General features: G+C 39.1%; 2 protein-coding genes across 2 annotated transcripts; one reads left to right on the plus strand and one right to left on the minus strand.

Moving 5' to 3' along the window:
• Positions 1 to 5,195: 5,195 nt before the first annotated feature.
• On the minus strand, positions 5,196 to 5,723 carry LOC123224023. The gene has a single exon (XM_044647503.1). The coding sequence runs from the start codon at positions 5,721 to 5,723 to the stop codon at positions 5,196 to 5,198; it is 528 nt and encodes a 175-aa protein (XP_044503438.1).
• A 4,639-nt stretch (positions 5,724 to 10,362) lies between these two features.
• LOC123224024 lies at positions 10,363 to 11,493 on the plus strand. The gene has a single exon (XM_044647504.1). It carries the CDS (start codon positions 10,363 to 10,365, stop codon positions 11,491 to 11,493), a length of 1,131 nt encoding a protein of 376 aa, XP_044503439.1.
• Positions 11,494 to 13,068: the final 1,575 nt, after the last annotated feature.

A 13,068-nucleotide genomic window follows, 5' to 3' on the forward strand; every position in this document is an offset into this window, starting at 1 on the left:
AGAAGATATCTGCCTTACAAAACAACATAAGATCATTAGCAAAACAAAGGTGAGTGATCTTTTTATTACTACTATTATTTACATTTCCAATGGTGGCTAAAGCTTGGATTGTTTTCCAACACTCTAAGCATACAAGAGAGCACCTCTATAGCCATGACAAAATAGGTAGAGGGAGAGAGGATCCCTTTGCCTAAGCCTTTTAGAACTCTTGAATAAACCAATTAATTATCTATTCATGCTCATCGAGAAAGACAAATTGGTGATACAATTCAATATCCACTCAATGCAGTAGGAAGGAATGCCAATTATGGTAAAGACCACCTAAATGAAATCCTAACTCAAGGAGTTATACTCTTTCATAAGATCAGTTTTGATCGTGTATGTCTTATCCTTTGTCTCCTTGTGATAGTTGTGCATGAGCTCTTAGCAAAAAAGAATATTTCCTCTAATAATTTTTTTTTGGCAATTAAATTTTATTAAAGACCAAAAGGAACCTTACCACGAGACAAACCCCCTGGTTAAGGTGAGAAAGCCCTAGCGACAGATAGACCCTGGGCTAAAGGCAAAACAACCAAGAAGAAACAAAAAACAACCCTAAATACAGTTAAAATAAAGCAACCTCAATATTCAAGCTATTTTCTCCAATACTTCTCCCACTAACAAAAACACTTTGAGCTTTATTTATGAAACCCGATAGCAACCTCTTTATCCTATTGGCAATGATTTTGGTAATACATTTGTAGATCAAGTTGCAACAATCTATCGACTAATAATCCTTCCCAAAAAAAAAAGGTTAGAAACCTTAGGAACTAGGCTAGGATGGTACAGTTTACCTCTCTAAGGAGATGTCCCATGGAGAAGAAATGCATAATGGCTTTGATGACATCATTCTTTATTACATCCCATGCTACTTTGTCAAAAGAAGCACTATACCCATCCACACCTGGGTCCTTGCTGTTGTCCATAGAAAATATATAATTCTTTATCTCCTCATCCTTTACGTCTTTGGCAAGGGCTAAGGCATTCTCTAGAAGTTTCCTTAACTGTTCAACCTCCATAATGCAACTTGAGTTGCTATTAAGAATACCCTTAAAATGTTTTGGCAACCCTTGATGCACTTGAAACCTTCCTTGACCTTATCCATCTCATAGGAATAGTAACCATCCTCAAGCATAACACCTTGAATGGAGTTAATGTTTTGTCAACCCTTGATGCACTTGAAAAAGTACTTAGTATTCTAATCTCCTTCCCAAGCCAGTGGACTTTGGCTTTTTGCTTAACTAAGGACTCCTCTGCCCAACTTAACCTTTGGAGATTATCAACTTTAACTCTCTCTTCTAGCACAAGATCATCATTCAGGGGCTAAAGTTGGAGTCTTTTTTTACTGTCTTCAGGCAAGATCTAGCTTCAAGGACCCTCTTTGATATATGGCCAAACTCCTTTTGGTTGAGTTTGTTAAACTCTCTCTTAAGTCTTTTGAGCTTGTATATAAGATTACACATAGGGTTGTCTTCATAGTCATCCTTCTTAGAGTCCTTCATAATGGTAAGAAACTTGTCATGTTGGGTCCACATGTTGAAGAACTTAAAGCGAGTTTTCCTCCTATTATTAATGATTCCACAATTCATGATGCACGGAGAATAGTCTAAAATAGAGGGGTTTAAAAAGGTGACCGAAGAGTGCATGAATATTTCTCTCAATTTATCATTACTAAAGGTCCTATCAAGCTTGCAAACAATTTTTCTAGGGCCCTTACTATAATTACTCCAAGTATAAAGACTACCCATAAATCTAAGGTCATCCAACTCCACCTCTTTACAACACTCATTAAGATCTTCACGATAAGTGTTACCCCATTGAGCTCCCCCAAGCTTCTCATGTTGGTTTCTAATCGTATTGAATTCCCCCATAATAAGCCAAGGAGAATCATAGGTAGAATTAGCATTAGCAAGTCTAGTAATGCCCCCCCCCAAATGGCTTTTCCTCTCCAAAGGTTGGTTAAAACCATATGCAATCGTAAGGTAAACTTGAGTGTTCTCTTTAATCAACCAAACTTCGTAGTGCATGCATTGGGAATTTATCTCTTTCACTGACCCTCTAACAACCTATTGTTCCATCCAACCCAAATTCTACCTTTAGAAGCATAATCTAAGTTGTTAATATCCTCTCGATCATCCTAAACTCGTTACCTTACATTACCAAGGTTGTGGATTCTGATTCTTTTTTTTTGGTAATTAATAATTTTATACCAAAGAGAAAGAATGTACAAAAGGCTTATCTAGGACAAAGCCCTTAGATTAAGCCTAAGACAAGCATACCTAGGATAAGCCACTAGGTTATGCCAAAAACACCAAGTAACCAATAGAAATACCCAAACAATGGCACATAAAGAATCAAAACAACATCACATCCTTTAAAAGGAGCAACTATTTATCAACCAACTAATAGGAATACAAACTTAAGGGGACCGAACACACCATAAAATGCCTACACAAAGATTTAATGAGGGATACCCCAATTGTTGGCGATGGACTCATTTTCACTAGACTTGTTTACTTTATTCAAGCAAGTCACCCGTTCTCTAACACATTCTTTTATAAGCATGGTTACTCTCTCCTTGGATAGTCCACCTCATCCAAAGCAAATGTCGTTCCTAACCTTCCAAATGTAGTAGACGGTTGCACCAAAACATAACTTACACACAATGTTCTTGAAGTTGTCTTCGTTCCAATTTCTAGCCAAGTCCTCAATCAAAGAGACCCAAGGTTGAGGATTGAGATATGGATGACAAAGATTAAGAACCCTATTCCAGATTTGGGAGCTAAAAGTGCAGCTGAAGAAAAGGTGATCCATGCTTTCCAGTTCCTCATTGCACGAAGGGCACACATTGTGAGAGACAATGCCGATTCTTACTAACTTATCCTTTGTCATAAGTTTGCCTCTTATACCCAGCCACACAATGAAAGAATGTCTTAGAAAATGTCTTTTGAACCAAACAAGGTTGTGCCAAGAAACCTTTTCTCTCCTAATTCGAATCACCTCCCAAGTCGATTTGATAGAAAAGATGTCATTGGAGTTAGGTGTCCAAATTAGGGAGTCCTCTCCCCCCATTGGGTAGTAAGGTAGTGATTCCTTTATCTCCAAGAGGTGACACGAAGTGGCCATCGGCCATTTCTACCTATGACCATCAATTACTTCCTTTACTAGTGCATGCTTATGAATACTCGAATCATAGAAACTCGGGATCCATATTTATCCAGCAACGGTCCATAGGGGTGCCAATTGTCATGCCAAAAAAAAGTGTTTTCTCCATTGCCGATGATCTTCTTGAACTTAGTCTTCATTAGTTCCCTTAGACCTAAAATCTTTCTCCAAACCCAAGAACTCTTGCCATTAGGTTTTATTTCCCAAAAACATTTACCTCTTAGCTTGTTGACTTTAACCCATTCCACCCAAAGCGAATTACTCTTGTCAAGGAGGATCTTCCACATGTTCTTAATAATGGCAGCTTTATTCAATGATTTACTCCTCATAATACCTAAGCCACCCTCCACTTTAGGAACACATACCTCATCCCAAGCAACTTTGGCTTTTTTACATCCATAGAAGCACCACTCCAAAGAAATGCCCTTAGAATTCTATCAATCTCCTTGTGGACACCTGATGGGAGAATAAAGATAGAGGACCAATACACTTGAATGCTAAAAAGGATTACCTTTATAAGAATAAGTCTACCCGCATAGGATAAGAACTTGCTACGCCATGAGGTAATTCTCCCAATAATCTTATGAATGAACGGCTTGCAATCACTACTTTTGAGTTTTGAGGAAGTGATTGGTACACCTAAATATTTCAATGGTAATTCTCCCACCTCTATATTGATAGTTGCTGAGAGATTAAGCTTCTCCTCTTAGGATACTCCAGAAATGAAGATGTTGCTTTTAGTACAATTCATTTGAAGGCTGGACCATTTATGGAAGAGGATAAGAGAGTTTTTCATGAGGGAAATAGATTCACTGTCCGCCCAACAAAACAAGATAAGATCATCGGCAAAACATAAGTAAGTTATATTGTTCTTCTTACATTTCCAATGATGGCCAAAGGAGGGGTTATTCTTGAGTTCCCTAAGCAATCGGGAAAGAATCTCCATCGCAATGACAAAAAGATAAGGGGAAATAGGGTCCCCTTGTCTTAGACCATGAGAGCTCTTGAAGAAACCTACTATTTCACCATTAATCCCCAAGGAGAAAGAAGGGGTCGTGATACAACTTTTAATCCAACCAATGAATTTGTCCAGAATGCCAATAGTATCAAGGATTGCAAGAATAAACTCACAATGTACCATGTCATAGGCCTTCGTAAGATCTATCTTCATAGCACACTTCTTATCTTTGCTAACTTTGTGATAGTTTTGCATAAGGTCTTGACACAACATAATGTTTTCACTAATGTTCCATCCACCCATAAAAGCTCCTTGGGCTTTATCAATGAAGTTAGGGAGGATGTCTTTGAGGCGGTTGGCAAGAATTTTGGAAATGCATTTGTAAATTGTATTGCAGTATGCTATAGGCCTATAGTCCTTGCAAAGATAAGGGTTAGCAACCTTAGGAACAAGAGCAAGGATAGTACAATTTACCTCTCTAAGGAGATAACCTGAGGAGAAGAAGTATTTAATTGCTTTAACCACATCACTCCCTACAACCTCCCAAGCTACCTTAAAAAAATATGCACGATAACCATTCGGACTGGGAGCTTTATTGTTGTCCATGGCAAAGATTATGGATTTGATTTCATCCTCCTCCACATCCTTAATCATGGTCTCCCTATCTTGAATCCAACCTTTTAATCTCCTCAATATTAGGATTACATAAATCCAAAGAGTTGAGTACCTTCTTGAAGTAGCTAACAAATTCCTTCTTTACATCTCCCATGGCACTTACAAACGTTCCATCTTCAAGGCACACACCATTAATAGAATTTCTATTCCTACGAGCTTTAATGCATTTGAAGAAGTATTTGGTGTTTTGATCCCCTTCTTTGAGCCATTGGACCTTTGCTTTTTGGCAAGCCAAAGATTCTTTTGCACAACTAAGCCTACTATAATTCTCCAGCCAAACCTTTTCTTCCCTAGCTAAGTCTTCATCAAAAGGTTCATTAAGGAGTCTATTCTGAATATCCTCCACCATATCTTTAGCTTATAACACCTTATCTGAAATTTTCCAAAAGCCATCCCTATTTAGCTTCCTTAATTCTCCTTTTAATCTCTTGAGTTTGTTAACAAGATTAAACATAGGGCTGCCACCAAAATCCTCTTTCCAAGCCTCTCTAACAATACTAAGGAAGCTTTCATATTTCGCCCACATGTTGTAGAATTTAAAAGGGACCTTCCTCCTCTCTTCAATACCCCCACAGCTCACAATACATGGAGAGTGATCTGAAATAGAAGGGTTGAGAAAGATGGCCAAAGAATCCGCAAAGGCATCTCTCCAATATTCATTGGCGAGTGCTTTATCCAATTTACAAGCTATCCTCATTTGCCCTTTACTACAATTGCTCCACGTGAGATGGTTCACCATATACCGAAGGTCATCTAAACTAGCCTCTCTACAACAATTGTTTAAATCATCACAATATGTATCTCCCCACGAAGCCCCTCCAATTTTTTCATTCGGACCTCTGATCGCATTGAAATCACCTATGATTAGCCAAGGCTTTCTACCCATCTGATCTAAGTGCTTAACAATTCCTTCCAAAGACTTTTCCTATCCAACGGTTGATTGAATCCATACACTATGGATATAGCCATATGAGTATTCTCCTTCACTAACCAAGCCTCACCATGAATGAATTGGGAGGTCTTCTCTTTAATGTCTATTCTGATAGCTTCCTTATTCCACCCTACCCAAATTCTCCTATTGGGGCATACAACATTATTGTTGTCGTACTCCCAATCCTTCCAAATATTACGATTCACTCTAACTAAATTATTATTCCCTACTTTAGTCTCTAGCATAGCCATGAAATCAATATTATTATGAAAAATGAAATGTCTAACCTCCTTTTGCTTGATAGGAGCATTAAGGCCTCTAATATTCCAACATGCAAATTTGGTCATTTGGTTAAGGGGAGAGGGGAATTTGCTTTCTTCTGTTTTGCCAATTTCTCCCCCAAATTCCAACTCTTCAAGTCAGCATCCTCTTTCATGAAATCCATCTCATCCACTTTAAGTTTTCCACCAAAAGGGACCATTGCTAGAGAGGCTTCTTGATCCATATCCTCCACAACACTTATATTTTTTATGGTATTTATGGAAGTTTCATCATTCTCTCGAACATTTTCACTTGCTGCTGTGGAATGACAAATCTCCTTCAATGTGCTAACTGCACTCACATTCTTCTTTCCTTTCGTTTTTGCAACATTAGTGGTGCTCTCATGGTGCTCCTCCTCATTCAGCATTATACTCGCTTTATCTTGCTCATGAGACTCTTTAATAGCAAAGGCAGAGAATCTGTTACTCTTATGAGTTATCATATTCTTTACCAAAGGTTTTTGCATCTCCACCAATTTACCTTTGGTCTTCTTGTCATAGCCTTTAGCATCTTGCATCATTTTGTCTTTCCCATTTAATTTCTTAGGTAACACAGCTCCAGCCCCATCCTCCAATATTTTTCGTGATGTTGAGTTGCCTCCTAGCTTAGTTGCTAAGGTGCAATTGGTTGTGGAGTGTCGAAAACATTGACATCCATTGCATTTAAGAGGTTTCAAACTATATTCTACATTGATTACCATGCATTCTCCATTCGGCAAAGATAAGCAAATAGAATCGGGGCACTCCGCATCCACCTTGATCTCAACACAAATTCTTACATAATCCAATCTTGTCACTTCTTCAGTGATAGAATCCACATAAAGAGGATTTCCAATAGCACTTGCTATGTAATTGAGGCCTTTCGGAGTCCAAAACTCAAGGGAAATGCCATACATTCTGACCCAAATAGCCACTTTCTTGACATCTTTTTGTGTGTTGTATTTGTGTTGATTCTGATCTTAGTTTTTTTTTTTTTTTTGGTTATTATGGGTACATTAATAACAAAAGAGAAACACAAATACAACATCAAACCAAAACAACACTACAAGGTCGACCCAACTAGCCAACCAAAGACTAACAACACATAAAAAGGACCCAAGATTAATTCCTAAAAATAAAAGTTGGGAGAAGCCAAGTAGTGCCAATTCTATAGTTCTCGTCCGATCTTCCAATCTCCTTTAGGTCTAAAGCTTTGTCTCTAACATCTTTTCTAACTTTATCCACAAGTTGTTCCAAGGTGCTAGCTTTTTTAGAGGACACTCAGTTGTTTCTCTCTATCTAAATGTGGCAAATGGTGTAAGTCAACCTGATTATGCAAATGGAATTCTTCAAAGAGTTGTCCTTCCAAGCCGAGGAGATGGCTTCCATAGTCTTCCCAAGGTTGATTTGAGTAAAAGTAGTCATACCCAAGGAGAATATTGTTTCACACTGTGAAGCTCAACTGATGTATTTTTGGCCAATTCTCCAACTTTAGCTTCCAAGTCTCTATCAAATCTTCATTTGGCTCTAGCCACCATTGAGAATGAGGGAAAAGCTCCATGCAAGTCCAAAGAACCTTTTCCATCTCCAATTTGGCCCAACTTCACTTTTGGGTGCACTCTCATTACTTGCATCCAAGGCCTTAATGAGATGGAAGCTTAAATGAGTCCAAGAAGCCAACTACAACCCCACTTTGAAGCCCAAGTAGATGAGGCAGCCATCCATCACTTAAATTGGAGCCCAAGATGCCATGAAGCCCATTTAGTTGAATTGCGACTAAAAAGGAAGCAAGTAACTTTAGTTGGTGGACATAGTTCCACCTTTTAAGGAAAAGTCGTTCCCTTTTGTTAGTTTCTTCATTAATGTGATATGGCCTTAGTTTAAATGAATGGCTAAGCTTAAATGAAGGGCAAAGCTTTCATGTCAAATTAATACCCAATTTTTTCCGCCACTTGCTCTTGTATATGAAGTGGATTTTCACTTGTAAAAAGTTAGACTTCTTTGATAATGAAATTCTCAAGCAAAGCTTTGTAGCTTTCTTTATTTTGCTTGTTCCTTTATCCAATTCATCTTGGAGAAAGAATTGGTGGTGGAAGATCCCAAGGTTGGTGGAAATTTCCTTTATGCCTTGGTTAACTTTCTTGTTATCCTTGAAATCCAAAGTGTGAATGTGTGTTGTATGCTTCGATACTGTTCACAGTGTATGATTTTGCCATTTTCAGATTTTGCCAGAAAACTTTGAAACATGTTTTGAATGCCTTGTTGATTGAGTTGTGATTGCTATCATATACCATTAGAAAGCTCTTTGAATGCCCTTTCCAATGATCTATAATTTGTATGTTTTGGAGGTCATTTGATTGGTTAAATTGAAAGACAAAGTGCTGTTGTGCCATATGAACAATAATTTCCAGATTTGAGTTGTGTGTTGTTGCATTGCCTTGATGGATATGCACCAGTTGGTATCATAGCCTAGGTTGTTTGTGTGATTTGTTGACTGATTTCTACCTCCCGGAGCTACTGTTCACCTCCTGGAACTACTATTTACTAAAAATTACTATTCACAGAACCTTAATTTGCCTTAAACATAAACCTTCCTTAACCTAAACACTTACCAATACTCACCCCAACCCTTAAACACTTATAACCATTAACCTTTACCTACTAGCTATTACCAAAAATGTCCCATAAGAGAACTTCATCCTCATCCTCCTCACCTCCTAATCCTTGGGAATTTGCCCACATAGCATTAAAAGAAAGGTTAAAGGAGAACTTAAGGCCATTAAGGACCAAATGAATCAAATGATGCAAATGATGAGAGACTTGACCCTCACTCAAAGTCGGGCACCCTTATCACAGCCCCAAACTTCAACACAAAGCCAAATACCCCCTCCTCCACCTCACCCAACCCAACTACATCAACCAAGAAGACATATTAGACCTTTCCCTCCTCCTCCTAGACATCATAAGGAGGAATTGATGCTTCATGATTATTCAAGTGAGGAAGAGCAAGAGAGACCACTTAGGAGAGAAAAGGATGATGATAGGGGTTTAAGGATTGAAATTCCGAAATTCGAAGGGAGCATGAGTCCAGATGATCTTGTTGATTGGTTACATGCTATAGAGAGAGTTTTTGAATATAAGGGCTATTCAGATGAGAAGAAATGTAAGCTTGCCATCTTGAAATTCAAGGATTATGCATCCATGTGGTGGGAAAGTCTTAAGAAGCAAAGGGAAAGGGATGGTAAAGAGAGAGTGAGATCTTGGGAGAAACTAAAGAAGCTTATGAAGAGAAGATTCCTTCCGGACAACCATAAACAAGATCTTTACCTCAAGCTACACAACCTTAAGTAAGGAAGTGATGGAGTAAAGCATTACATAAGAAAGAGAGAGAAAATGCTCTCCCTTCTCTCTAGGATCTCTACCACCTTTTGTTAACTTTCAATCTGCCACCTTCTTCCTCCACTGGTTGGTGTCCCTTCCGGCACAACCTCCAGCCCGGAGACCCCTTGGTCACCGGTTTTCCTCCTTTCATGGCAGTCCTCTCCTTGCTTCCACCCTCTCGGTTTTTGTTTTCCTAATCTAGTTTGTAGTCTCTTCTGTTTTGTGTCCTTGCATTTAGTTTTCAGTTTCGGTCCAGCTTGTTCTTATCATTTCTATTCTATTTGCATCTTCTGGTTGTTTATCTTGGTCCTCCGGAAATTTCTTTGTTCATCCTCTTGGCGGTTTACTCATTTTCAGTGTTCAAATTCAAAATTTCAGCTTTCTCTTTCCTCTGTGGTGTTTCTTTCCTTTTTGGTGTTTACAGCAGTCCTTCTTTCTTGTTTCAGAGTGGTCTTTGCCATTTTTGGTGAATTTAGACTGTTGTGCTTTCTTCTTGTCTCCCATTGGCTGTCAAAGTTATGTCTAAAAAGGAAAGCTCCTTACCCTCTCACGTTTCCTCTTGCTTGAACCACCATGAGAGCCTTTCTCACATGTCTAGTAATGCTTCTGAAAATTCCTCTTTTCCCTCCTTAAAAGAGTCTTGCGTTAAAGGTTCTGCTCCTATGCTCTCCCCCTCCAAGCCTTCTGAACCGTCTATTCCGGCATCCACCTCCCCAGCTCCGGTGAATGATGGTAAACGCCCTTGGAATGTTCTATTCAAGGCGAAACAAAATTCCAACCTTAAGCTTGAATACTTTCCTCCCTCGGATAGCATGGATGGAGGGAAATACTCCATTTCTCCTCCCCCTGAAGTTGCGGATGATGGTGCAAAGAGATAGGAGAGGTGTGCTATTGGTTTTTTCATTGGAAGAAGAATGCCGTTCCTCCTTGTGAAAAGGTATGCTTTCCGTCATTGGTCCAACTTTGGGCTTATTGACTTTATATCTACTGGAATGGGAGTTTATCTCCTGAAATTCAAGGATGAGGAAGGTATGTTGAAAGTTCTGGAAGAGGAATCATGGATGATAGGTGGGCAGCCCCTTTTTGTAAGAAGATGGGAAAAGAACCTCTCAATGGTGGCGGAAAACATAAAAAAGATTGCGGTATGGATAAAATTTTATGGTGTTCCCCTGGAATATTGGAGCTTAAAGGGTTTTAGCCATATTGCAAGTGTCCTAGGCCGACCCCTCTATGTCGATTCTGTCACGGAGGAAGGTAGTAGATTGGAGTATGCCCGTATTTGTGTGGAGATCAATGTAAACCATGATTTCCCGGAGAAGTTGGAGCTTGTGCTTCCATCAAAAGAAAGAGTTGAAATTCGGCTGGAGTATGCATGGAAACCTGTCAAATGCAGCTTGTGTAATATATTTGGCCATGGAAATGAAGAGTGTAAAAGGAGAAGTGAAAGAGGAGAAGCTGGAAGAGGAAAACATGTTTCACATAAAGGAAAAAAGGTGAATAACATGGAGGAGGCTTCGGATACAAAAGTGGGGATGGTTACTTCTGAAATTCAGCATACGGCTAGGAACAGCAAGGGGAATGGGCGACTAAACTTAATGTTCCCTAGTAATGTGAAGGAGGGGAAGGAAACTCTTGTCAATAGTATGGGGATTATGAATAAAAACAAGTTTGCTGCCTTAGCAAGCAATGAAAACATTGTGACTAATGAAACTCAAACCGAAGGGGAGAATACATTGGTAGATAAAACATATGAGGAGTTAGGCCCTTCAAATAGAGTGGAATCTGTTAGTGGTGCCTCTTCTAGCACTATGACACCAATTGTGGCCGAACCTTCAAAGGTGGAAAAGGTGGGGGGAATTCTCTCTAAAGAGGGTAATTCAGACCTGGAACATTGTGAATCTCCAGCAATTAGTCACTTTGGAGGCAAAATTATGGTTGATGAGGTGGATTTCATAAGGGAGAAAGGTGATACTCTTAGCAAAACTCAACGGAGGAGATTAATGAAGCAAAAGCGAAGTGCTTCCCCCATCAATTCCATCAAATGACCAATATAGCCTGCTGGAATATTAGGGGCCTTAATGCTCCTATTAAGCAAAAGGAGGTTAGTAGATTTATTTTGCAAAATAAGATTGATGTTATGTCCATCCTTGAAACAAAAGTTCGAAGTACAAATATCAATAGAGTGTGTTCTAGCATTTGGGAAGGTTGGGAGCATTGTAGTAATGTGAATAATGGTTCTATAGGCAGAATTTTGATTGGTTGGAATAAAGCTACTATTAGACTTAATGTTATTGCGGAAGATAGCCAATATATGCATTGTGATGTAAAGCTTGTAAAGGAGAACTCTAGCATTGGCTTGACAATAGTCTATGGCAGCAATAATCCTATGGAGAGGAAGGTTCTTTGGCGTAATCTCATAAATCTAGCCCATATGATGCAAAATTCACCTTGGATCATAATGGGAGATTTCAACACCATCAAACACCCACTAGAAAAGATTGGGGGGGCTGCTTGGGGAAATTCCTACTGTGAGGACCTTAGTAATTGTATGAGAGATGCTGAATTGGATGATCTAAGGTACATGGGTCATCTCCTAACTTGGAGCAATTGTAGTGAAGGAGGGAGAAGGATTGCATGCAAACTTGATAGGGCTCTTATCAATGATTCTTGGAAAGATATATTCCCTAATGCCATGGCTCAATTCTTCAACCCCTCCATTTTCGATCATTCTCCATGTTTGGTGAGAATTGGTGCCATTGAGGATAGTAGGAAAGTTCCATTCAAATTCTACAATATGTGGACTCACCATGAAAACTTTCTCAATGTTGTTGCTGAAGTTTGGAACCAAGAAGCACAAGGCAGCCCCATGTTCAATGTGACAAGCAAACTTAAAAAACTGAAAATTGAATTAAGGAAGTTCAATAAGGAGCATTTTGGTCACATATCCGAAAGAGTTTTAGAAGCTAGAAAGCAACTTGAAAATGTCCAAGAGCTTCTCCGGAGAAACCCCTTGGATGAGGATCTTGCTAGGGAGGAAAAAATAAGTCTAGAATGCTATAGATCCATCTCTTTAGCTGAGGAATCTTTGGCTAGACAAAAATCAAGAGTCCATTGGCTTAAGGAAGGTGATCAAAACACTAAATATTTCTTCAAAAGCATTAAAGGCAGAAGAAATAGAAACTCTATCTATGGGATCCAAAGGGAGAATGGCACCTTTGTTTATGGCATGGAGGAGGTGAAGGCGGAATTTGTAGATCACTTCAAATCTTTCCTAAATGTAAAGGAGCATTCAAATGTGAACCTTGAGCAGCTCAAAAAGGTAGTCAAATTCCGGCTTGGTGATGAGGAAAAAGGAATGCTTATCAAAGAAGTTTCAGCGGAGGAAATCAAAGAAACCATCTTTGCCATGGATAATAACAAGGCTGCGGGTCCGGATGGATATGGTGCATGTTTTTTCAAGTCGGCATGGAACATCATTGGTGATGATATTATAAGGGCCATCAAACACTTCTTCAAAATAGGCCACCTTTTAAAAGAGGTAAATTGCACTATTCTTGCTCTTGTTCCTAAAGTTGCTAACCCTACTTTTTGCAAGGATTTCAGACCTATTGCTTGCTGCA

This window comes from Mangifera indica, chromosome 8 (assembly GCF_011075055.1).
Source record: "Mangifera indica cultivar Alphonso chromosome 8, CATAS_Mindica_2.1, whole genome shotgun sequence".
NCBI classification, from domain to species: Eukaryota; Viridiplantae; Streptophyta; class Magnoliopsida; order Sapindales; family Anacardiaceae; genus Mangifera; species Mangifera indica.